Source organism: Peromyscus maniculatus, chromosome 15 (assembly GCF_049852395.1).
Source record: "Peromyscus maniculatus bairdii isolate BWxNUB_F1_BW_parent chromosome 15, HU_Pman_BW_mat_3.1, whole genome shotgun sequence".
In the NCBI taxonomy this organism is placed as follows: domain Eukaryota; kingdom Metazoa; phylum Chordata; class Mammalia; order Rodentia; family Cricetidae; genus Peromyscus; species Peromyscus maniculatus.
Window position 1 is genome coordinate 70,987,594 of NC_134866.1, and position 27,762 is coordinate 71,015,355.

The 27,762-nt window shown below is 43.4% G+C and overlaps 1 protein-coding gene across 5 annotated transcripts in view; it reads right to left on the reverse strand.

The window, feature by feature from the left end:
• Positions 1-3,464: 3,464 nt before the first annotated feature.
• Fam151b (family with sequence similarity 151 member B) overlaps positions 3,465-27,762 on the reverse strand; it is a 42,319-nt gene continuing 18,021 nt past the window's right edge. For 3 of the 5 annotated variants that reach the window (XM_076552064.1, XM_076552060.1, XM_076552062.1), the window contains 4 exons: positions 25,810-26,027; positions 24,194-24,329; positions 21,819-21,953; positions 3,465-3,853 (listed from right to left, as the gene is read on the reverse strand). In XM_076552064.1, the coding sequence (XP_076408179.1) occupies positions 3,694-3,853; positions 21,819-21,953; positions 24,194-24,329; positions 25,810-26,027 (649 nt within the window). In that variant the 3' untranslated portion in view covers positions 3,465-3,693. The remainder of the gene's footprint in view (positions 3,854-21,818; positions 21,954-24,193; positions 24,330-25,809; positions 26,028-27,762) is intronic. The other 2 variants (XM_076552065.1, XM_076552063.1) reach the window with 1 other exon arrangement.

Here is a 27,762-nt window from a genome sequence, read left to right on the forward strand (position 1 = left end):
CCCCCCCCCCCGTTTCAGTGGGTTGTGGTCCCCGGATTCCCACAGTCCTTCCCCGCTTACAGTGGGATATGGTCCCCGGATTCCCACAGTCCTTCCCCACTTACAGTGGGTTGTGATCCCCGGATTCCCACAGTCCTTCCCCGCTTACAGTGGGGAGATGGTCCCTGGATTCCCACAATCCTTCCCTGCTCACAGTGGGGATATGGTCCCCGGATTCCCACAATCCTTCCCTGCTTTCAGTGGGTTGTGGTCCCTGGAGAAGCCAACCACCTCAGCCACATCTCGAGGCTTCCTCTCTGCAGTCCGGGACTCTCACCTCAACCTGGATGGAGTCCCAGCTTAGGGTCACAGAGAAACATCTCCAGAGTCTCAACACACGGGATCTGTTCCATTTTCTCCCCCTCCCCCTCTGAACCCAAGAAAACTTAATGGGCTTCTTTACAAAACCGTGTGACAGGTCAAACTGTGGTCCCAGGCACAAGGCTGATGGGAATAAAGAAGGAAGCAAGGTAATGGCATGCAAAGCATGAGAGTAATGTGGATGTGGCTGCTAGAACTGTAGCCCCCTGTTCCTCCCCAGCTCACCCTACTTCCAAGCCCTGACGAGATCTTCTTGGGCCGGGGACTCAGTCGATCTCATTTTTACAGAAAGAGCGTCGGCACTTCTGTATCTTTCTTTTTAGCACTCAACTATTCTGGCCTTTGTCCATGAACCTCTGACTCTCAGTATTCCTCATAGGCAGGCTCACATCCAAAATAATAGGGAGAGAGATACAGTGCCTTTCTATGAATTCACTAGATGCTAACTGATTTCAGGGGGTAAAAAGCCCGGAGAACTAAGATCCAAGCAAATTGACAAACTGTTCCAAATTACTTTTAATAATTCCCCACTAGAGAAATCAACACCTAATGGCTAATGCGTGGTTACACCACTCTCACAGGACCAAAAGTAATTGTGCATTTGAAAGGCTCTGAATTTCTGAACAATCAAACCTCTTACCAATGTCTCCTCTAAGGTGGGATGGTCTTGGGAGTCGTGGGGAGCAGAATTCAAACACTATGGGACGACAACGATGCCTTAGGCCTAGAAACGTTGAAGAGGCAAGTATTTTGTGTTTGAACTTCTTTCCAAAATTCGTCTGTGCATGTGAATACATCAGCTTCGCATATAATACCATCCCATAACACTGCTTTGCAACCACAACATCTTTCCACATTAACCAAGGCTGCAGAGGCTGGCTTTTCAGTGTCTGTTAGCATCCTATGAATTTCTGTATATCATGTCTGTGAAAATACTATCAAGGATTGATATGTATAACTTACAACACAGTAAAATGTACAAGTTATTCCTTGCCACATATTCCTTTCAAATACGCATGTTGGCACAACTACATTTTCATCACTTCCCCAAACCATCCCACTGCCCATCCAGTACTCTAATCCCATGAGTAACCCGCCATTCTGACCTCTGTTGCCATGTATTAGTTCTGGGTGCTTGCGGTGGTTTGAAAGAAAATGGCCCTCATAGGGAGTGGCATTATTAGGAGGTGTGGCTTTGTTGGAGTAGGTGTGGCCTTGTTGGAGGAAGTGTGTCATTGTGTGTGGGGGGCAGGCTTTGAGGTCTCTTATGCTCAAGTTATGCTCACTGTGGCATACAGCTCACTTCCTGTTGCCTGCGGATGACCATGTCTGCCTGCATGCTACCATGCTTCCCTCCCTGATGGTAATGGACTGAACCTCTGAAGCTGTAAGTGTCTTTTTTTAAAGGTTGCCGTGGTCATGGTGTCTCCTCACAGCAACAGAACACTAAGACAGTACCCTTGGACTTTGTACAAATAGATCCAGACAGTGTGTGCTCAGCTGTCCTCGTTCCTCTGCACTGTTTACTCTTATCCTTACAACACGAATTGAGTAGTTCAAACTTTTTTTTTTTAGCGCTGTGTAGTAACCTCATTATATTTAGCAGTTCTCTCGCTGATGGAAATGTGTTGTTTTTAATTAGGGTCTCAGAATATAACTGCTAGCATCATTCTATCACAAGTCTTTTCTGTGAACATGGGAACTCCTGAGTTCATGTTTAAGGACACAATGGCTGGATCCTAGGGCAGAGATAATGTCTTTATTGGAAACTGTGGGAATGCCCCCCTACCGCCCCCCCCACAAGTTGTTAGTCCTTCTAGTGTGAGCTGTTCTGGGACGTATGCACTGGTATCTCACTGTGGCTTAAATTGCCTTTCCTGGATGAGTGGCAATACTGTCCAGAACCTTTTCTGGAAAACTTGCTTTGGGTGTATGGATATTTTATTTTGTGGTGCATCTGTTAATGTTTTTTTCTTATTTTTAATTCAAGCTTTTGGCTTTTTACCAGTTTATAGGCATACTTCACATAAAACAGTAGCCCTTCTCAGCCATGCTCCAGTGGTGCCTTTTTTTTCAGGATTTACTCTTATTTTATGTGTATGGGTGCTTCCCTGCATGTGTCTATGCACCGCATGAGTGCATTTAGTCAAGGAGACCAGGAGAGGGCGTTGCGTCCTGTAGATCTGGCGTTTCAGATGGCTGTGAGCCACCACGAGGGTGCCCACAGTTGAACTTCGAGTCCTGTGGAAAAGCAGCCAGTGCCCTTAACTACTGAGCCATCTCAATGGCATCTTTGGATGAGAAGCTTGTTCAAGTCCGTTTATCTGCATTATTTTTTAGAGTTAGTACTTCCTGCCCACCTCAGAAGCACGAGATCTTTACACTCGCTGCCAAATGCCTTCTAAATTCAGCTTTTACGTTTAGGCCAAAGGTGCCCTTCAGTCATGTGTATGGTGTGAAGAAGTGAGTGCAGTTATTTGCCCACACAAGTTAACCATTCAGAATACACTTCGCAGTAGGAGAAATCCCACAACTCTGTGTGTACTTTCATTTCTCAGAAAAGTACATAATTCCTTTATGTCTTGGTCTAAGTGGCAGCTTCCTGAATGTTACTTAATCATCACATACTATTGTTTTAAGACTATTAGGCCGGAAAGAGGGCTCAGCAGCAAGGCGCTTGCTACCAGGTCTAATAACCTGATTTGATCTCCAGAACACACACGGTAGAAGAGAACCTCGTCCTCCAAGTTTTCCTCTGGCCTCTACATGTGCACCATGGCACACTCACATACGTATGCATACAAAATATAAACGAATAAATGTAGCAAAACTTTTTAAGAAAATGGTTAAGAGTTAGGTAGGAAGTACTTCATTTTGGACAAATATATCATGCTTCTAATTTCATCAAAAAGTAGTTAATTTATTAATTCTTTTTTTTTTTTTTACAAAATTAATGTGTGATGATTATAGAGAAGTTACAAAATGTTGTTTTTGAGATAGGGTATCACAATATAGTCCAGGCTGGCCTTGAACTCTTGATCTTCCTGCCTCAGGTTCCCAAGTCCTAGGGTTATAAGCATGTGCTACCACACCTGGCTTGAACATTTTTACTATAATTTGAAAACAACTTTATTGCAGCTGGTAAAATATTTCAGCCACGTACAGACATGAAGACATTATAAGGATAGAATAAGTACACAATAAGCATTTTTGATTGGATAAATTTAGCATAAACCAATAATTGCAATTAATACAGCAATTAATTCAGACAAAAACAGAGAAAGATTCTCAAACCAAGAGAAAATGATTCAGAAGAAGCGTATTCTTATATTCTTAAAGAGAGACTGGGATCCCAATGGCGTGTTTAAATTCATGGTTTTGTGGTTCCAGAATATCATAGAAAACTTGGGTTTTATTAAAGCAGTCTCGAATATAAAGTAAATCATCAGTGGTATAACTGTCATCCTTTCCGGTCCAAATAGTCAGGCTGTACCTGTATTAAAACACAAGTGTATAAGTAAAAGCAAAAGATAGGAAACAGATAAAAAATTCCCAAAGCCCACAGCAGTCTAACCACCCTGCCCGGCTCCATTCCTTCATCAACATCAAAGAGACCAGAGATGGAACAGACCCCCACTGCTGCCAATACATTATGTAACTTCTATGTTTCAACTACAGAACGTTCAGTGGCTTAGAAACCCACACTGTAGCGCTGGAAATGAGTCACATTTTGTGAAAGGAGCTGATGGAAGATTTTGCTGCTGATCAAAGGCTTTGTCCCTCAAATAAAATTACACTGTATACCTGGGTGTGCTTAGGAGTCAGAGTGAAATAAGAAGCATGATGAGGAGAGTGTGAAGAGATCAAGTGTCACCATCGTCCCCAACATTCAGTCACTAATTACGTGCCTGGGAGTATTCTTTTGACCTGACAGGATGCCAAGAGATGGCATGAACAAGAGCAAACAGGTGTTGGCGAGAGGGCTTATGGGGAAAAATGCCTATTGCAGGGCCGGATGCGCTCAACCCTGGAGACCCACCTGGTGGAAGGAGAGAACCAACTCCTGCAAACTGTCCTCTGCCCTCTGCATGCACACTGTGAGACACGTGTATCCCCACCACACATAGAATACATAAATAAAATGAAAAAAGGAATAGCAACACATTTTAAAATAAGAGCATATGGAAAATTTTACATAGGCATGAACATGCCAGAGTCTGGGTATATTATATTTTCTCTATTTTGCTTTTTATTGATCTGGCTGCTGCATGCCTGGGGACACCATACTCTTTAGTGGTCACTGCTGTGGGATGTTCTGTATGTCCTGTGGGAGCCCTTCTTGGGTTCCTTGTGGCGTTACCCAGCAGGTCCACATAGAGGATGATTAGGACCATGGGCCTGAGTGCAGGTGTCTGAGATGGTCTGCACTTGGCTGTGCTGGGAGATGGTCTGTATGTCAAGTTGTTCTGAATGATCAATAAATAAAACCTGATCGGCTGTGGCTAGGCAGGAAGGATAGGCGGGACTAACAGAGAGGAGAAATAAAAGGACAGGAAGGCAGAAGGACTGACAGCCAGATGCCGCCATGACCAGCAGCATGTGAAGATGCCGGTGGGCCACCAGCCACGTGGCAAGGCATAGATTTATGGAAATGGACTAATTTAAGCTATAAGCACAGTTAGCAAGAAGCCTGCCACGGCCATACAGTTTGTAAGCAAAAAAAAAAAAAAAAAAAAAAAAAAGGATATGTTGCTTTGGAAAAGAGGCTCTGTTTTTGTCTCTACAGAAAGCCAGAGGCTATGGATTTGTTCCAGATTAAGATACATCAGGTTTGACCAGCCAAGACCCCCTGAAAGGTCTCCGATGACACCATGGCCCAGATGATCCAACATCCAGAATCGTTTCAAGGCAACTGGCTCAGACGATACAGTCTCACAGACTACTCCATGAACCTAAAATTTTCTTTGTATCCCCATAAGATACTGCGCCCCCCTCCAGCAGGAAGTAGTAAGAGAAGCTACGCCCAAATTCCCAAATATACCAAGCTGGCTTTAAAGATGTGTAAAAGTTAAAACCTTCCTTTTTTAAAAAAGAAAAGGGGAAGTGCTGTGGGATGTTCTGTATGTCCTGTGGGAGCCCTTCTTGGGTTCTTTGTGGCGTTACCCAGCAGGTCCACATAGAGGATGATTAGGACCATGGGCCTGAGTGCAGGTGTCTGAGATGGTCTGCACTTGGCTGTGCTGGGGGATGGTCTGTATGTCAAGTTGTTCTGATTGATCAATAAATAAAACCTGATCAGCTGTGGCTAGGCAGGAAGGATAGGCGGGACTAACAGAGAGGAGAAATAAAAGGACAGGAAGGCAGAAGGACTGACAGCCAGATGCCGCCATGACCAGCAGCATGTGAAGATGCCGGTGGGCCACCAGCCACATGGCAAGGTATAGATTTATGGAAATGGACTAATTTAAGCTATAAGCACAGTTAGCAAGAAGCCTGCTACGGCCATACAGTTTGTAAGCAATATAAGTCTTTGTGTTTACTTGGTTGGGTCTGAGCGGCTGTGGGACTGGCGGGTGACAAAGATTTGTCCCTGTGGGCAAGGCGGAAAACTCTAGCAACAGGTCACATTCCCTTTGCCCTATAAACCTGTCAGATCCAGGAGAGACCTGGAAAGCATTTCTGTTACTAACGAAGACACATGTTAGCAAGGAGCATGGTTTTGTTAAGCTGCTGTCCTGATGAAAAATGAGAGTCAAGAAACAGGACAGAGGGAAATACTTCAGGCTTAGTTCCCAGAAGTGTCATGTGGCACACTGAAGAGAACTTTAAACCACAGTACAGGTCACACAAAGGAAAAAGTGAACACTTGCTTTTAACTCTATTTTTTTTTCTCAGATGGAATCTATTAATTTATCTGGGTACCATGGTAATGAACCTTATAACGAGACAGAGATATGATTATTTAGGTTAAGAAAAGAACTTTCTAGGTCATTTCTCCCCCATTAAACAGCTTTATCAAAACTGAAACGGGATAAATAAGATTGTGAAAGGGCATCTTAAATCCGATTCATTTAAGTCAATTCTCAGGATACACTTTTTTTTTTTTGGTTTTTCGAGACAGGGTTTCTCTGTGTAGCTTTGCGCCTTTCCTGGAACTCACTTGGTAGCCCAGGCTGGCCTCGAACTCACAGAGATCCGCCTGCCTCTGCCTCCCGAGTGCTGGGATTAAAGGCGTGCGCCACCACCGCCCGGCTCAGGATACACTTTTAAAAACATTCTTATTGTGAGAAATCACATGCCGGTATATAAGTCACAAAGGTGGTTTCTAACCAATTACTGTAAAGTGGATGTCAGTGTAACCAAAGCACAAAGCGAGAGCCTGGGTGGGCAGCGCTCGGGGCACCTGCGTGCCCCTGCTCCATCCCAGCCTGTCCACGGACCCCTCCCCTCGGCTGATCTTCTCGTCCTACTCCAGGAAGCAAGGTATGTGAGGCAGGTGCTTTGATTAAGAGGGGGAAGAGGAGGAATACATATTTATCTTTACTCATTTCCACGAAGAAGCCGATAGCTGGTTAATGAGGCGTCAGGCCCTGTGGTGAGGGGGACCGTGTAGACAGAGACTCTTCCCAGGAACCCTTTGGTTCTGTCTGGTTTGGGAACTTATGCATTAATGACTGAGAAGTTAGAGTCACCCAAGGGAAAGTGAAAAGGCGGGAGTTGAGACCGTGTGGCAGACGCTGGTGGCTTTATTTAATTTCCCATTTTTCTTATATAACAAACCTCTTCATTCCGTCTACATAGTTATACAAACAAGAGCCACATTTCCCAGACTCACCTGCTGCTGGGAGTAGGCACAGACCGTGACAACAGTGGATGAACACGAGGAACGCACGTGACTGCGACACTACACAGCAGAAGGGTCCCCAGCCTTATCTGCCCACGGAAACCAAACCTCATCAGAGGAGACGGAGACGCCTTCCCCATGTTCACCAAGGAGGAACTCATCGAGGAGGTAGAAAACAACGGGAAGTATCTAGGCTCTGAATTTTAGGACTCTGAGTTCTACACAACAAACACACAGGACATGCAAGGTCAGATACACCCTGACCATAACAGTGGGGGACTTCAGTACCCCACTCTCATCCTTAGGTGGGTCCTCCAGACCCTTCCAAAATCAGCCAAGAAATGTCAGAGCTAAAGTATGCCACAGCTCAAGTGATAGCCGCAGGGTATCTCAGCCAAGTGACAGGAAACAAGTACTTCGCAGTGGCAGATAAAATCTCTAAAATCAAATTACAGGCCACAAAGCAAGCCTTAATAAAATTGAAAAACTTCCTAACAAAGCATCATACTATACTGAACAGCAAAAGAAACACACAAACTAAGCCGACACCAGAGACTGAAGGATGCACCGTCCTTATTTAATTGATTTATTTAATTCTGAGGGTCAAACCCAGGGCTTTGTGTGGAATAGGCAAGCACTCTACCAACATCCACAGTCCCTGAAAAACATACTTTTGAGTAAACAGCGAGCCACTGAATAAAGCAGAGAGGGAATTTTTAAAATTCCTAGAATCTACTGAAAATGGCAGCGCAGCTCACTGGAAGCCTGGGCTACAGCTAAGGCGACAGGAAAGCTGCCAGAGAAAAACACAGGGCACACAGACACCGGCCAGACACCGGCCAGGACCTTTTATAAGAGCTCAAATAGCATAGGAGATAACTCCAAGAACTGACAATGGAATTACATGAAATTAGCAAGTTCCTGCACAGCCAAAGAAACCATCAACAGAGTGAGCACACAACCACAGGATGGAGGAAGTCTGGGCCAGCTGCACTTCAGAGCTAACATTTAGAATACATAAAGAACTGCAAAAATTAAATACCCAAGCCGGAAACCTTCCAGTCAACAAATGGGCTAATAAACTGAATTGAGATTTCTGAAAAGAACATAAACAGCTAATAATACCTTTAAAGCTCTTCAACGTTTTTAGCCACCAAAGAAATGCAAATAACAAATTCTGGAGAGGATGCCAGAAAAGATAAACCACTGGTAGGAATGTAAAACTGTGCAGCCACCGAGGAAGGAAACGGGTGTAAAGGTTGCTCAAAAGACTAAAAATAAAATTACCCTAAGACCTAGCTGTGGTACTCCTGGGCATACACTCAAAGGATTCCACATCCTATCAGACAGATATCTGCACACACATGTTTACTGCCACACTATTCACAATTGTGAGGAATGGAACCATCTTAAATATCCATTAACTAAAATAGGCTAAAGAAAATTAGGTACATAGACACAACAGGATTTTATTCAGCCACAAACAAAAATGAAATCACAACATTTGTAGGAAAATGGAGCTGAAAATTATTATAATAAAGTATGTCGAGCTCAGAAATACAATCTTCTCTGAACTGAAGCATTCTATCTCCCAGGACAACTTCTTAAGTCTTAAGAAGTGCTAAAGGAAGACACCTTAACATCCAGGAAGCAGACAACTCACAAGTCCTAGGAAGTTCCTGAAACTTACCAGATTCAGAAGTCCCCTCTTCCTTATTTAAGTGGTAAGGACTGCTGAGGAGTGGAGACTCTGATATGAAGAGTTGTCTGCAGGTTAAGTAGACAGGTTTGGGACTTGAACTTTTATGAGTCATCATGGTGTTGGGGTGAACTTTTTGTGAGGCAAATGCCTTTGAGTCATCCATGCTACTGTAAGTAAACTTTCACCCAAATTCTTGCAAATAACCCAAATAAACTCAGTGGTTCACCAATTTGGACTTTGGTGATATCTATACTCTGGTCTGTCATCAATTGCCTATCTGGTGTGAACAGATATTCGTTCATGTCTCCCGGGAATAATGCTTCACAATAGACAAAAACCCCATATTTCCTCCTGTATGATGACCCTAGATTGTAGTTACTATATTTGGAGGGAGCATAGGCAACAACAGTAAAAAGGCGACCTTAGAGGAAGGTTTAGAGAGGAAAGAGAAGGAAGGTAATTGAATACATGTGGTATAAAAGCGGGGGTGGGGGGGAGAGGATCACGTGGGGCAGGAAAGGACAGGAGGCAGCTAATGAGAGGTAGAGAGCAAGAGAAGAAGGGACCAACAAAAGAATGAATAAAGTATCATCATGAAATCAATCTATAACAATAAGTGCTAATTTAAACAAATAAAACTGTCAAAGTAATAAGTTTAGTAAATGTGGTTTAAATGAGAATAGATCCCCCCAGAGACTCATATATTTGAATGTTTGGTTTCCAGTTGGTGGAACTGTTTAGGAAAGATTAGGTATGGCCTTACTGAAGGAGGTATGTCACGGGGGCAGGTGGGCTTTGAGGTTTCAAAACCCTATGGCAGATCCAGTTCCTTTCTCTCTGTCTGCTGCTTGTGGATCAGATGTAAGATCTCAATTACTGCTCCTCCACGTCTGCCTGCCTGCCTGCTTCCAGCCATGATGGTCAGGGACTCACCCTCTGAAACTGTAAGCCAGCCCCCAATTAGATGCTTTCTTTTATAAGCTGCCTTGGTCATGATGTCTCATCACGAAATAGAAAAGGAATTAAGACAGTAAATTTACATAATAAAACCTAACATAAATATCAGCACATTTCTATATACACTAACAACAAATGAGAAACGAAAAAGAAATAGGAAAAGAATTCCAATTCAAGAGCATCATAAGCAATTAAATAGGATATCTGTAGACTAAAGACTATAAAAATTAATGAAAGATGTTAAAGATGATGTGTGTAAACCTATGTTTAGGGGTTGGAAGAATTAGCACTGTTAAGCTATCCATCTTATTCAAAGCAACCAATGAAATCCCCTAAAAGTACCTGTACTGGTTACTGTTCTGCTGCTGGGATAAAACACCGTGACCGGAAGTGACTTGGGCTTATTTGGGCTAATGGTTCCAGTGGGATAAGAGTCCATGGTGGGGAGGCGGCAGCAAGCGGTAGGCATGGTAACAGAGCAGGACGCTGCGGCTACATTTCAACAACGCGCACAGAGAATGAACCGAAAGTAGGGTGAGGCCAAATAATCTCGACGCCCACCCCAAGTGATGTGCTTCCTCCAGCGACTCTGGACCACTTACACCTCCCTGAACAGAGTCCCTGACGGGAACCAAGTGTTCAAATACCTGAGCTTATGAGGTCATTTCTCATTCAAACCACCACATTCCACTTGCTGGCCCCCATAGGCTCACGGGCACATCATACCACAAAATGCACTCGGTCCAACTTCAAAAGTCCCCATAGTCTTTAACATTTTAAAAACTATTTAAAAGTCCAAAGTATCTATCTTCTGAGACTCAAGGCCATCTGTTAATTGTAACCCTCTGTAGAATCAAAAAGAAGATCACATATTCCCAAAACAGTGGAACGGGACGTGCGTTACAGTTGTAAAAGGGAAGAATGGGGGGCAGAGCCAGCAAACACCAGGCCTAAGAACGGTCAAAGCCCAGCAGGCTCAACACCAAGTCCTGTAGCTCCATGTCTGACCCTGGACTTCAGGAGCTTAGATGGCTCTGTCCCTGCTACACACATCTGTCTTGAGCAGCTCTATTTCCGGGGTGTAGCTCTTCTTGGTAGATGTTGCTTGGGTCTAGCATTTCCAACATCTTGCAGTTTCTGACTACAAATCAGGCCTCACTTTCACATCTCACACAGTGTCCTCTCACAGCCTCTTGCCCTCTCAGGGCCTCCATGCATGGACTCCAATGCCACATGCTTCCTGACCTCAGCAGCTCTCTGGACACCTCAGCAGAAGAATCCATGACCCCTTCATTCTCATGCCCCTAAAGCCAGCACTATGTGGGTGATACTGCCAGTTTTGGCTGTTTGAGAAGGACATGTGAGAGCCAAAGTTATGTTTTCAGTTTTAACTGCCGAGCCTAAGAGATCCATAAAACAAAAATGCCTCTAACCTGTAAGTCCCTTGCCCAAGAGCAGATACTTCCTGAAATGCTGGAGGCTATTGTCTATAGGAGATAACAAGCCATGTGTTTTCACTCCCTAAACAGTTTGTTTGACCCAACTGCATGGGATGTGCTTGATCACATGAAGGAAGGAGGTACATAGGCAGGAAATAGGTCAGGATGTATGCTTGCCCCTGATTGGACCTGGTTGGAAATAAGATGGCCTTATGGGTTTGCCTTTATCAGCCTCAGCAAAAATGTGACTCATTGTCATTTTCTGGCAACCCTGGAATGGTCCTGGCCAGAGTCCATCATCCTGACCGGTATTTAATTAAAACTTGCTCCAAATCGGGCCCCCACCCACAGTTTGCTCATGTAGATCTCATCCATTTCTCTGTCTTTGGGCGATCCCTATGTCTTTCTTAGGGTCCTCTTTACTAGGTAGCTGCACTGGAGTTGTGAGTAGTAGTCTGGTTATCTTTTGCTTTACATCTAGTATCCACTTATGAGTGAGTACATACCATGTTTGTCTTTCTGAGTCTGGGTTACCTCACTCAGGATTATTTTTTCTAGCTCCATCCATTTGCCTGCAAACCTCATGCTGTCATTGTTTTTCTCTACTGAGTAGTACTTCATTGTGTATATGTACCACATTTTCTTTATCCATTCTTCAGTTGAAGGGCATCTAGGTTGTTTCCCCCCAAGAATCAACTGACACCCACCAAGTCAGCTGGAAGCAGTTTTTTCCAGGAGAATCAATGCCCCTCTTCCTGTTCACCCACTTTTTTATAATAAGCAAGATGCTGGAATGTTAGGATTCTGCCGCTCCGGCTATATGACCGCACATGCACAGTTAGTTCAGTAGCTAAGCAAAGGGTCTCACGCTGTCAGTGTGTTGCATGATTATGTGATGTGTATGGCGTGGTCACACAATCAGCACATGCGTAGCTCCGTAAGCCCACGTGCACATGTGCAGGGGAATCCTTAAAAAGCCGGTCACAGACTGCTCTCCTCTCTTCTGCTCTCTTCCCCTCCCACTCTGCACCGCACCCCCCTGCTCGTGTCTCTGCCCCAGGCATGGCCACTCTCTTCTATTCCCCCACCAATAAAACTCGGATACAGAGGTTTTGTAGTGCCTCTGACCTTTCTCGAATGGTAAAAGCGCTGAGTTTAAAACCAACAATAAGAGTCACCCAGGTGGTGTTCATTTTAAAGACATGGAGGAGTCACGGAGAACAGCTGAGGCTTGTCCTAAAGAGAGCCCAGGAGAAGGACTCTGGCAGTTTTGGAGATGCCAGTATCATGTGATAGTCACCAGAAACACCAGGCACAATGGAATGGAGCCGGCTGGGACCTAGAAGGCAGGCTATCTATATGCTGCTGAGAATGGGGTCAGAGAGGAGACCCAAGCCCCTTGGAAAAACCCAGGGGATTATGAATGAAACCCAGATGTTGAGCATTGAACTGTTTGCATTTTTAGAGCTTGGATTTATTTTATGCAGATTATGTTTGTGCCCTGTATCTTGAAGTAGAAAAGGTACTTTATTTTTTGATATTACAAGAACACACAGTTGAAAGATTTTAAACTTTCTTAAGAGGAAACTGTGTAGTTTAACAGAAAAAAAATTAAGAAAAAAATAACCTGGATATTTTTTTAAAGAAGAGCTTTGAAAATGTTCAAATGTATAAGGTTTGGGACTTTTAAGTTTAGAAAATGTTTTATATTATTAACATGTGATCTTAAAAAATAAACAAATACATATATACATACATATATAAACGGCTAAAGAGTTAGGGCCACAGCTGTGTGTGCCAAACATGAACACAAGCACCTGGTATATTCCTATCTTACGATGTGGCAGGACAAAGAGCAGACTGGCAAGTGTTTGAAGCAGTGGTTCTCAACGATGGGTCATGACTTTCCGGGGGCTGAAAGACCCTTCCACAGGGGTAGCCTAGGGCCATCTGCACATTGGATGTTCCCATTACAATTCATAACAGTGGCAAAATTACAGTTATGAAGTAGTAATGAAATAATTTTATGGTTGGGGGTCAGCACAACATGGGAACTATGTTGAAGGGTCACAGCATTTGGGAGGTTGGGAACCACTGGCTTAGAGACCGTCTCTCCTTACCTGAGGTCTATTCAGGCTGAAGAATGTACACAGAGCCTCCTTCTCTTTGCTAACTTTGTTAAGCTTTAGCTATTTCGATCACTGCATCATGTAAGCAACTGTTACATTCTGCAATGGTGCACTATGAAAGGACCAGCAGGGTAAAGTCGCCAGACTCCCTGTGGACTGTACTAATTATTTAAAGTTTGATTTCGATACTAAGAGCCTCAGTTCAATAACTGTTATTTTTTTAAGACCCAGACTTAATAGAGATAAAGCTGCAAATTGTAATCTTATAAAAATTTCTAACATTGCAAATTGTTAAGGATAATTAATACATGCATGTTAATGGTCAGTCACCCCAGAAAGGATCAAATTCTTTACTATGTTCAGAACTCTACTTGTAGTCAGGTCAGTACTGATGTAATTGACTAAAAAACATTGAGCTTCCCAGTGCTCTCTTTCTCTTCAAGGGGCACATTTCTACTTCCTTCTGCCCATTGCTCTTTTCACTGTACACTTGCAGAAGCGCAAACTCAACACTAAATAGTCCTGGAATTTCCTCCACTAAAGAAATTACTCCTGCCGGGCGGTGGTGGCACACGCCTTTAATCCCAGCACTCGGGAGGCAGAGGCAGGTGGATCTCTGTGAGTTCGAGGCCAGCCTGGTCTCCAAAGCGAGTTCCAGGAAAGGCCCAAAGCTACACAGAGAAACCCTGTCTTGAAAAACCAAAAACCAAAAACCAAAAAAAAAAAAAAGAAAGAAAGAAAGAAGAAAAAGAAATTACTCCTTTTTTTAAATTTAAGCCTCAAGCAAGTTCTCACAGAGATAGAAGGCATCCAGAGTCTTTGCTAGAGTATCACAGGAATGGTCTTTAGCCAAGTTACTGTGAAAGCCTTTGCTTCCCTCTGTAATCTCCTGAGCCCGGCATCCCTTCACAGTCCGCCTAGCTCTCAGCACCTCTGTCATTCAGGACCCCACTAGGCTGGCCCATCCAGCTCTGCTTACAACATCCAGTCACTTTTCTAGTCCTAAGTTCCAAAGCCTTCCACATTCCCTGGATGGGGGCAGTGGGGGGATGACAGGTTCTTCAGAGCAACAGTCTACTCTTGGCACCAACACAAGAATTAGTTACTGTTGTGTCGCTGTGATAAAACACCATTGCCAAAAGCAACTTACAGAAAGTATGTTTATTCTGGCTTATGGTTCCAAAGGGACAAAAGGCCATGGTGGGGAGGCATGGCAGCAAGCGGCAGGCATGGCGACAGGAACAGGAAGCTGAGAGATCTCAACTGTAAGTATGAAACAGAAAACAAACCGGTGGGGCTGTACTCTGAATGCCTGACCTCCAGGGACATACTTCTAGCAAGGCCCAGGCACCTAACCCTCCCAAACAGCACCACCAACTGGGAACTAAGTGTTCTAATGCCTGAGCCGAGGAGGGACACATCTCATTCAAACCACCATAGCACTAATGGTATTTTTACTAGAAATAAGACCCTGAAGGTTATATGGAACTATGGAAAATCTGAGTATCTAAACTCTTGAGCAAGAAGAAAAATATTGGAAGTATCACATTCTTGATTTAAAGTCAAATTACAAAACCATAGTAATCAAAACCACAGAACCATGAAACAGAAAAGATCACCTAGAAATAAGTCAACAGACTTACCATCAAATGTTCTTCAATTATAAACCCATAAAGCAGAAATATAGACATTATCTGCTTACGTGAAAATAAAATGATTAAAAACTACCACTTAGATGGCTAACAGATGCAGACCAGTTCAGATCAGCAATGTCAGAAGCTTTGTATGATTGACGGGATACATTTCAAGCACAGGGCAGAGAAAGAGAGCAGTCTTCAACATCTATATTAATGTAAGTAATTCAGTTATCTTAACAAATACAAAGGTGAAAACCAGCGGTGTGAGCATCCACCCAGAGCAATGACAGCAAGTCAGTGCTCTAAGGAAGAAGGGAAGGAACCACTAAGTCATAAGCCAGAAAATTCAACCCAATCTGAGAGCTCACTTAAAGAATTATCATCCAGTCTAAAAACAGGGAGATTGCCCTGGGGATAAAACTTTTGTGTGTGTGATTTGAGTCAGGGTTTTTCTGTGTAGTCCTGGCTGTCCTGGAACTACAACCTGAGTAGGGATGCCCAGGACTCATATAGAAGAATGGTATGATGGTATGAGGACATATCTGTGACCTCAACATGGGTGGTTGGGGGAAGGGAAGAGAGACTGGAGGATCCCTAGAGCAGTCTGGCTAGTCAGCCTAACCAATCAGTAAGCACTGGGTTCAATGAGAGACTTTGTGCTGTAGAGCAATCCTTTTCTACACTATGAATATGTATTACTCTCATTTGCTAATAAAAAGCTGACTGACTGATAGCTGGGTAGGAAGAGATTGAGAGCGAGAGCCAGACTAGGAGAATTCTGGGAAGAGGAAGGGCAGAGTCAGTCATTGGCAAACACAGAGAAGCAAGATGAGAATGTCTTGTGGCTAAACACAGTTAAGACTTAAGAATTCTGGGCTAATTTAAGTGTAAGAGTTAGCTAGTAACAAGCCTGAGCTATTGGCTGAGCATTTATAAGTAATATTAACCCTCTGAGTGGTTATTTGGGAACTGGCAGGCAGTAAAGAAATGTCTGATTGTCTCAAAAAATATAGAGAGTAATTGAGGAACACACCTGACACCAGTCTCTAGCCTTTGAGTACATGTGCATGCACATGTATACACACATGAACATGTGCACATGCATGCACCACACATAAAAATTATCTAGTTAACAGCCACGCAGTGGTGGTGCACGCCTTCAATCCCAGCACTCCAGAGGCAGAGGCAGGCAGATCTCAGTGAGTTAGAGGCCAGCCTGGTCTACAGAGTGAGTTCCAGAATACCCAGGACTGTTATACAGAGAAACCCTGTCTCAAAAAACAAAAAAAGGCCGGGCGGTGGTGGCGCACGCCTTTAATCCCAGCACTCGGGAGGCAGAGGCAGGCGGATCTTTGTGAGTTCGAGGTCAGCCTGGGCTACCAAGTGAGTTCCAGGAAAGGTGCAAAGCTACACAGAGAAACCCTGTCTCGAAAAACCAAAAAAAAAAAAAAAAGACGATTGAGCCGGTATGATGAGTATTCAGAGACAGGTAATGCCTGGGGGGCACTTAACCAACCTAAGACAGAGCACCTGTGTGGCCTGGGCAGGTGTCTCCATGACGGGTAAGGTGACCTGCTGATGTCCCACGCAACCCAAGTCAGAAGCTCATTTTTTAATAAAAGGGGGACCTGCAGGGCCCTAGCCCCCGTTTTGGGTAACTGTTGCCTTGCTTGTGGACCTTGACCTTGATATCCTCCCAATGCTAATTCCCTGCCAGGTTCCACCCTCCTGAATGCTTAAGGGAAGTTCCTTGTCTGTGTATCCTGAATAATGGGCGTTAACAGCTTAGATGCAAGATTGTAAAACATCAGTAGCGAACTTTTGCCCTCCGGGGTCCTCCCATTGTGCTGTAAGCCTGTATTTAAGACCTCCTACTCCCTTCAAGAAATGACATTCAACATTTAAAATTAAAAAAATTTAAATATATATATGTATATATATATATATATTTGAATGAATACTGCGAATGTAATCTATGAATACCACAAATGTGATTAATATCATGAGTGTAATTTAAAAATAAATAAAAAATGTTTTCCTTTAAAAAAAAAACAAGAACTACAAAAATTATCTAGTCAAGAAATTAGTGGAAAAGATACATTAAGGAACTGAAGACATAAGAAACTAAGAGAGTAATCAATTACTTCAGTCAGTTGTATCTAAGTAAGTTTAAAAACATGGATTGAACAATTTTCTAAGAAAATATAATTTATGGAACTTGGCTTCTAAGGCCATTGAAAACTAAACAAATCACTTATTAAATCATAAACAGAAGGTTGTTCAAGCTTAGCTTTCCCCAAAGCCTCAGGTTTAGAAGGTTTCACATGTAGGCCATTTAAATGTTATTTTCAGTGTCTTTGAATACATAAGAAGGTACAGGTCATTTTATGAAATGCTCATACCTAAAACTGAGAACGGAAATCATGCAGATCAACAGAGAACCAGCGCTGAGAAGCACATGGAAGGACCGGCATGCCAGACACAGTGGGGAGCTAGGGGATGGGAAAGACCGCGAAATCACACGATAAATATTCTCTTACTAGGCACGGAAGGAAGACACACTACTTTTGGCTAGCCTGGATGGAACTCGCTCTGTAGACCAGGCTGGCTTCAAACTCAGAGATAAGCCTGCTTTTGCTGGCCTGCTGGGATTAAGGGTGTGGCCACCACAGCCAGCCAAGATGGCCTTTATAGGAATAGAAAAAGCATTTGGGAAAACTGAAAACACATAGGAATTTGGATGCTTGTTTAGACTGGCATCTTTGCAGGATTTGAAAAGCTTTTACATTAACAATGCCCATAATCACTAATAATTGGATATGGTTCTAGAATCCTCCATATGGGCATTATGGCATCTGTGTGAGAGAACTCTTCCCTGGGGGTGTCCTGTGCAGAACACACTCATGGCTCCTGGCACAGGAAGCCATTAGAATTCCTATCATGCTGGGCAGTGGTGGCGCATGCCTTTAATCCCAGCACTCAGGAGGCAGAGCCAGGCGGATCGCTGTGAGTTCGAGGCCAGCCTGGGCTACCAAGTGAGCTCCAGGAAAGGCGCAAAACTACACAGAGAAACCCTGTCTCGAAAAACCAAAAAAAGAAAAAAGAAAAAAGAAAAGAATTCCTATCACACGCAGAAGGTCCCAGAACAGAAATGTCCTCAGGCGTCACCTGCTGGAGAGGTAGGCTTCCCCTAGCTGTGAACCCTGGTTCTGGAAACTAACAACAAACCTGGAAAAGGGAAAGGAAATGAAAACTACCAAAGTCCAAAAGAGAAAATATCGTTGTTTAAAAGGAGTACAAATTGTTTTGCTTCAAAGACTCAAAAATCAACTGAAAACCATTAAAAATGATAAAATTATTAGAAGATTTGGGCTTAAGTATGTAAAAAATGACCTTCATATCCATAGCATGTGAACATCACATGTGCGTATTATATATAGATATAGATGTATGTATATCAACCAGGGCAGGGTATAAGGACTGATTCATGACAGTAACTCAAGTGCCTGAAGTGATGGCTCAGGGGTTAAGAGCATGTACTGCTCCTGAAGAGGCCCCAGTTCAGTTTCCAGTACCCACGTGGGGCTGCTGACAACCACGTACAAATCCAGCTCTAAGGGATCTCACACCCTTGTCTGGATTCTGCAGCTATCTGCACTCAAATGTGCATGCTCCCATGTGCACCTGCATGAACATGAACACACGAACACACACACACACACACACACACACACACACTTAAAACTTGAAAAAAAAAACCTTTAAAAATAGCAGTGAACAATGTGCATCTAACTACAGAGGGGTTTGTTGTCGCCCTTTGTTTGGTGCTGAGAAGTGGGCTTACCCCACACCACCACCACCACCACTGGGCCACACTGACTGGGTTCCCGGCATCTAACCTTTAGTTTTTTTTTTTTTTTTTTTTTTTTTTTTTTTTTTTTTTTGGTTTTTCGAGACAGGGTTTCTTCTGCGTAGCTTTGCGCCTTTCCTGGAGCTCACTTGGTAGCCCAGGCTGGCCTCGAACTCACAGAGATCCGCCTGGCTCTGCCTCCCGAGTGCTGGGATTAAAGGCGTGCGCCACCACCGCCCAGCTAACCTTTAGTCTTTTAAGGTAGAATACCGATCAGATTTTGTTGTTTGAATCAGTCAACTTGGATAAACATCTCAGCGCTTTTGCTCTAATTAAAAGTAAATAATAAACTTCCGACTTCTTCCCATCTCAAGAAGTATAAGGCCATTAGAGCCATAAGAATGATGAGGTTTTATAGGTTGTTTTTTTCTACTGAAGAGTAAAGAAACGCTCTAGAAGTTTTGGGATGAAAATGGCTCTATTATCTGGTACAATAACAGCCACTGCGTATGTCCGAAGCAGCGGATCTCAACCTGTGGGTCGTATATCAGAGATCAGATATTTCTATCACAATTCACAGCAGCAGCAAAATTACAGTTATGAAGTAGCACTGAAACAATTGTATGGTTGGGGTCACCACAGCATGAGGAACTGTGTTAAAGGTCACAGCATTAGGAGGGTTGAGAACCACTGCTCCCAAGTTTAATTGCACTTACTTTGTGTCTAATACAATGACAGTCGCTGTATATGTCTAAAGTTTAATTGCACTGATTTTGCGTTAGGCTTTCATTATGGCTACTGAAGAAAATATGCCCTTCCATGAGCTATACATTTTTCAAAAGAAAAAACTTTAGTGTCTGAGAATATAGTTCATTGGAGAAGTGCTTTGCTTGGGATGGACAAACTACCCAGTGTTCCCCTCCCACACAAACACACGTGTGTGTATATGTGTGTGTGTGTATGTGTGTGTATACTATACATATATAATTAATCTTAAATATCTGCTACCATTATAAGGCTGAAGTATATTTTAATGTCAACATAAGAGGTAAAACATTAAAATAAAAACACATTTGTCTTTATAAAGTAATAAACTGATACTGAAATGAATTCTAAATTGTCTTTTCATTGGTAACGATTAGTGTCTGTTTAGCTACTCATTTTCAGGTACTTCCTTTGACATGTATTTCGGGGATAAGCTGAAGGAGAAGAGAAAACTGTATCACATCACTAAAAAGAGACTTAGCGCCCCGTCTTCTAAGCCTCAGGCAACTTCATACACAGTACCTGCATCCAGAAAAGGGTTTCCCACACATGTGTGCATTGCACACACATACACATGCAAAGTCCAAGACAATGCCTTAATAAAAATGTCATAATGAAAACAGCATTTGGTCCATAAAGACAAACAATAATGAAACACAGTGCAATTCATGAGACATAGTGTCACAATGATTGGTATCTCTGATGACAACCTAAGCATAACACATTTCTGACTCTTCCTGATCATTTTTCAAAGACTGTTTACATACATATTTATATATTAGTTGAGAGCAATATCTTAAATTTTGGTAATTTATACTGTTTATGTCACTAGAATGCATTGCTTTAAAAATATTTCTCAAACATTGTCCTTATTGTGAAAAGATGGATCATGGATTAGTTAACTACTCATATTTCTCTAACATTGCCATACAAATACAGAATGAGGGACAAAAATAATCACTCACCGTTCTTAAAAATATTATCTCTATATATTTTGTGAGACCATTTACTGGAAAAAAAAAAGACCAAAGCTTTAAAAAATTACTGTTAACTTACTGTACAGAATGGTCATTGAAATAGCTCTGTCATGATCTACCTCCATGTGTAAAATCATAGAAAAAATCATTTATATGTAATCCATCACTTCCAGTTTGAAAGACTTAACAGTAGATGTCTAAGAAATGTGCAGTTTCTGCTTAACAGAAAAGAACATTCTAAGAGTTCTCAGACTTGATCACACCCAGCAGCCCGGCAAGGTGTGTTGGTAGTGGCCAGTCTGCATTTCACAAGGCCCATTAGGATTGTGTTTGAGAGAATTATTTCTGATTGGGGCTCTGAGACTAGCAGGTGCCTCTGTGAGCTGCAAAATTTTCAGGATCAGACACGGCCTTTCAAATTCATCCTGACCATTCAGTGGAAATACTGCAAATTGCACACAAACCGAGTGCAGCCTTGGCCAGGTTCCTCACAGCTGCGGCTCTAACCTCATGGTGCTTCTGCACATGCTCACTTCTTATCCTGTATCCATGAAAACAATCTCTTTATACTGTGAATGTTTCTCAAACAGGACTATGCGGAGATATATTCAAAGACATTAGAGTTCTACAAGAGAATTTAATCTTTATAATTTAATTTAGTGCCATAATTTAAATAGTAATCTTTAAAAATTAATATAGTACGCTAGCTGACTTCAGAGTAATTGTCCAACACCAACAAAAACAAACAAAACCAGAAGCAGAGTTCACAGTAATAAGAGTTAATAAAGACATGCTGCCCCAAGAGCATGTCTAAAGCACCACACACTATTAAAGTAACGATCTCCTCATTAGCTCAATGCGTCTCTCTTCTACTAGTTAGCCAGAATTGGTTTCAGTTGTTTGCAATGAAGACCACGACCAGTCTATTGTCTAGTACCATATAATGTTTCTCTTTCACCATAATGCAAGCTACCATTGCTCAAACAATTTGAAGTTTAATTCATCTATAAATATTTTATAATTCAGTTTCCCCATGCAAGTGGAATCATAAGACACATATGATTCTGAACTTTAATATTTTCACTTAACAGAGATATCTTAGAGATGTATCCATCGTAAAGCAGTGAGCCTCCAGCATGACCTACAACAGGTACTTACCACTCCATCATGAGGTACACCACAATATACACAGCCAGTTTCTGACTGGAGGATACTTGGAGTATTCCACATCCTTTATAATTACAAGCAATGCTTTGAAATGTGCTAGTATCTCTGTGCGTACACGAACTTCTCCTAGGAAGATGAGCCCTTACTGATGAAAACCATGGCACATGCCAAATTATTCCTCACAGAAATCAATCAATTTACATCTACAACAGACACATGACTGCTTCCTCTACTCTCTCTGACCTGGTGAATTATTAAATTTGGCCTTTTGCTAGGTAGCTGTAAAAATTTTTTATGTTAGAATTCTTTACAGCTCTCCAACATGTATCATAATATTATTTTTACCAGAATTTCTTATTTTTATTTCTTACTTTGCTATTTTTATTTGGATTTTATCCAAATGTAGCAAAATTTTACTTCATGGTTTCTGGACTTGGTGCCTTTAAGACCCAGAAAACCTTTCTATTCTGAAACTACACTAAAAGGCCGGCCTGGGGGCTGGAGGAGAGATGGCTCAGTGGTTGGGAACACCTGCTGCTCTTGCAGAAAACCCAAGTTTAGTTCCGGCACCCACAGGGTGGCTCACAACCATGTGAAACTCCAGTTCCAGGGGATCTGATGCCCTTTAGTGACCTCTGTGGGCCCCAGGTGGCACACAGTACACATTCATACACACAGGTGAAAGACTCATACACATAAAATAAAAAACACATCTTTTAAAAACGCCGACCTTAGCCGGGTGGTGGTGGCGCACACCTTTAATCCCAGCACTCGGGAGGCAGAGGCAGGTGGATCTCTGTGAGTTTGAGGCCAGCCTGGGCTACCAAGTGAGTTCCAGGAAAGGCGCAAAGCTACATAGAGAAACCCTGTCTCGAAAAACCAAAAAAAAAAAAAAAAACGCCAACCTTGTCCATTCATCATGCATTGCATGCATTGTCAGTTTAATATTCAAGTGTTAATCAATGGGAAGATACTCGGCAAAGACTAAGGAGAGCTCTGAGCATAGCCTTTCTAGACAGTTCACTGCTGCTGTACTAGTTATTAGACCTCTGCCTTGATGACTGCAGTGACAGCTTGTTCCCACACTAAGTTCGGTGACAGGTTTGGATTGACTTCTGCGCCTTCTGCTGCTCCAAAAAAGTAGCACTCCAACTGTTTTAATATTTGTACCTCCAGAGTATACTTCAACACTTACTATATGGTACAATCAAGTTAAATTTATTTATTATTATTATTTAAGACTTTATTTTTGATTATGTGTGTGTGTGTGTATGTCTTGTGTAAGTATGTGCAGCTGGGTGCAGGGGCCCCGTGGAGGTGTGATCTCCCTAGAGCTAGGGTTACAGGCAGCGAGAGTCATCTGACCTGGGGGCTGGGAACTGTACTCGGTCCCCTGCAAGAGCAACACATGCTCCTAACCACTGGGCCATTTTGCTGGCCCTCAAAATGTATTTTATATCATTATTATTATTATTTGAGTGTGTGTGTGTGTGTGTGTGTGTGTGTGCACGTGCATGTGTGTGTGTGCACACATTAATGTGCTCATGCCCGAAGGTCAGAGGACACCACTCTGGAGTCAGTTCTCTTTCCACATTTACACAGGTCCCAGGGAATGAAATCAGGTCCACAGGCTTTTGTGCAAACGTGTCCTTGCTGATCCATATTGCCAGCCTCGCTAATTTTTTTTATTGTACATCAAAAGATTAAAGTTTCATATGAAAAAGATTTCTATAGTACTAATATTCAAAGATAAACTACATTTTCTACTTATAATTAAAAGATGACAACATTTACTTGGAGGACGGGGTAAAGCTCTGCTCTTGAGGCTTGTTGAGAGGGGGATCAGTTTTCACTCCTCTCTCTTACACACTGTCCTTTCATAAGTATTATGTCATGGCTTTTCCCCCTTTTTAAAATAGAGTGTCATGTAGCCCAGGCTAGCCTCCAGTTCCCTCTGAAGCTGGAAATCCCCTTGAATTCCTAACGCTTCTGCTTCAGCTCCGAGTGCTGGGGTTGCAGACGCATTCCAGCCCATCCTTGAAAGTCCACGTCCCTTCCCTCTCCAGAACACCCTTGAAAAGTCCACGTCCCTTCCCTCTCCAGAACACCCTTGAAAAGTCCACGTCCCTTCCCTCTCCAGAACACCCTTGAAAGTCCATGTCCCTTCCCTCTCCAGAACACCCTTGAAAAGTCCACGTCCCTTCCCTCTCCAGAACACCCTTGAAAGTCCATGTCCCTTCCCTCTCCAGAACACCCTTGAAAGTCCACGTCCCTTCCCTCTCCAGAACACCCCTGAAAGTCCACGTCCCTTCCCTCTCCAGCGCCCACACATCCACATCCGAGGCTGCTATGATGATAATTTATACCTGTTTGATTTCTTCAATAGCCAGAGCAACTGAGAAGAGGATTGCCTGAACAGAGCTGCCCTGACAGGAAACGTGACCGGCTGGGTTAGGCCACTGCATATGTAGTCCATCTCTTTCACCATTGTCCAGCTGTAGCCTGAAGGGACAAGAAAGGACTGTACGTTTCTGACTGGGATCTTGGAAGTCAATTAACTAAAAGACCAAATTACCCAGGAAAAGACAAGTCTGTCGCTAAGTTACAGATGAGATTCCAGAGAGCTCACAAAACATCCACTGAGTTCAGAGTGAGTTAAAACATTGCGGTACAAAGAAGATTACGCTTATTTTTTAAGGTGCTGAGTGAAGCCCTGGGTCTTGGGTGTGCTAATCAAGTACTCCATCATTAAGTCACCCAGCAACAGTGAAATGTTCAGGCGCAGAGCTGTGTTCTTCAGCCACACCCGCTCTTCTGGCCCCCTACTGCCGGGAAAGCTCCTGTGTGCTTCAGCTGACACAGTGAATTTGCTGGGTGCTGTGTGGGAAAAGGAGGCCAGAGTATGTAAACACTTGCAAAGACCAGCTTGGGATTCGCTCAACGCAGGTAAAGACACAACTTTGGCTCTATTACATCTGGCAAATAACCATTTCCCTTGGAAGCTTGTGGACTGATGTCATCAGGGTCTATGTGGAGTAACAGAAGGGAGGGCCCACACACCTGCAGGGTCGGATCTTTCCTGTAGGCCCTTGGACTGTGTGGGATGACTGTGTGCGATGACTTGTGGGATGATTGTGTGGGATGACTATGTGGGATGACTGTGTGGGATGACTGTGGGATGACTGTGGGATGATTGTGTGGGATGACTTGTGGGATGATTGTGTGGGATGACTGTGTGGGATGACTGTGTGGGATGACTGTGTGGGATGACTGTGTGGGATGACTGTGTGGGATGACTTGTGAGAAGATTGTGTGGGATGACTTTGTGGGATGACTGTGTGGGATGACTGTGTGGGATGACTGTGTGGAATAACTGTGTGGGATGACTGTGTGGGATGACTGTGTTGGATGACTATGAGAAGATTGTGTGGGATGACTGTGGGATGACTGTGTGGGATGACTTGTGGGATGACTGTGTGGGATGACTATGTGGGATGACTTGTGGGATGACTGTGTGGGATGACTTGTGGGATGACCGTGTGGGATGACTATGTGGGATGACCGTGTGGGATGACCGTGTGGGATGACCGTGTGGGATGACCGTGTGGGATGACCGTGTGGGATGACTTGTGGGATGACTGTGTGGGATGATTGTGTGGGATGACTGTGTGGGATGACTGTGTGGGATGACTGTGTGGGATGACTGTGTGGGATGACTGTGTGGGATGACTGTGTGGGATGACCGTGTGGGATGACCGTGTGGGATGACTGTGTGGGATGACTGTGGGATGACTGTGTGGGATGACTGTGGGATGACCGTGTGGGATGACCGTGTGGGATGACCGTGTGGGATGACCGTGTGGGATGACCGTGTGGGATGACCGTGTGGGATGACTTTTTAGCTCCGTATTAATGGTGCAACTTTTACAACTGGAGGATATTTTAAGTCATCTAACAGTAAACTCTTGATTAGAATCACCACCTTCATTGACTTTCTCTGGATGCCATCCTGTTGTCCAACCCAGGGAAAAGGTCACATCTGGAAAGAAGGATGTCACGGTGTCCAGAAAGGCTCTGGCGTCCACGACCTTGCTGCTTCCGTTTGGCCCAGGAAGGATGTCAGCATTCATCCACACAGGACGCTGCAGGTGCTGCCTTACATTCTGCAGGAACAGCATGGATGCTCTGACGGCCGCCAGACTGAAAAAGAGTTTGTGACCAATGAATCGTCCAGCACGGAGATTCATTGTACAGAAGGTCTAACTGTTCTCCAACTCAAAACACTAATATAAAACGTCATATGGGAAGAGAGGGGAAGACTAACCCACACAATTTACCTCAAAATATTTATGTTTCTTTTTCGTGAAAGGAACTTATAGATTTTACAGCAATATCAATAATGCTAGCAGCTATGAACCAAACAGGGGGCTCCAAACTCCATATTCAGGTCACTAAGTGTGCAATGATGTAAGAAAAGAGATACATGTTTGTTTTCCATTCACACAGGGAATAGCAGTCACAGCTGGGCTGTTCTGAGAGGGGTCCACGCCACATCTCAGCCTTTGATAAGAGCAACTCTGACACTTGAAATCCCACAGGAGACGAGGTCTCTTTTCCTTCATGCATGATTGGGTGAGTTTGGAGACATGAACATATTTCATAAAGTGCCTGGAAAGCATAAAGATACATTTCCTAACACGAATGCCAGCCTGGTTCTCCTGTGCTGCGAGATGTTTCAGTTCCACGTCAACGGTGGCTTGTCTTCTCTCCCGCAACTGCTGCGCTCACAGGCTCAGGGCAGCTTTCGTTGTTGTTCTGACGTGTTTATCTGTTGGCTTTTGAGACAAGGTCTCACTACTTAGCCCAGGCTGGCCTGGAACTCACTCAGTAGACCAGGCTGGCCTCCAACTTGGAAATTTGCCTGCCTCTGCCTCCAAGCCCTGGGATTAAAGGTGTGTGATACTATGCCCAGCTTGCAAAACAGTAAGTTTAGTATATCATTTTTACGTGTGTGTGTGTGTGTGTGTGTGCGTGTGTGTATGTCTTATTGTTCTCAAATACACAGACAGACAGACAGACAGACACACACACACCAACTTAATTGGAAAACCTCACTACTTCTAAAGGTTCTGTTAACCTTTAAGAGAAACCCTTCTGAACCTTTAGAAAGGTTCACCAAGAGAAACAGGTTCTGTGCTACTGTGATGGAGGCTGAGAACCCTGGGGATGGGAGAGACATTTGTTCTTCCTGAGGATGGCAGTGCCCATCTGTGTTCTCTCCTGTGCCTCCTACTTTAAGGAGAGAAATTTTATTAAATTGTGTGCTAAAGCCAGAGACATGTGGCACTCGGCCTCCAGTCTCCTTTACCTTGTATATTATCCCCACTGTCTTTGAAACAGACATCCTAGATTTTAGTGGATTAATAAAGTAAGTCTTAGGCAGGACCTTGTAGATTCTAATTTAGATACTTTTATTTCTCTGTGATGCTTCCTGCCTTCTATTACATTGATGCCTGTGAAAAACTTCAATTCTAAAATCCACAGGGAACCACAGAAGACCCCAAATCAGCAGAAAATCCAAGGAAAAAAGAGCAAAGCTAGCTGGGTATGGTGACCTTTGATCCCAGCACTCGGGAGGCAGAGGTAGCTAGGTCTCTGAGTTCAAGGCCAGCCTGGTCTACGGAGTGAGTTTTAGGACAGTCAGGACTACACAGAGAAACCCTGTCTGGAGAAACAAAACAAAATAAAACAGCAAAGCTAGATGCACCCCAACACCTGATTTCCATGCATATAAACCAAGCATGGTAGCACATGCCTGTAATGCCAGCACTCGAGAGTCTGGGGGGTGGGGTGCCATGACTATGTAAAGAGTTCAAGGTTAGAGTTCAAGATCTTAACTCAAAAAACAAAACTAAACAACAAACAGACAACAACA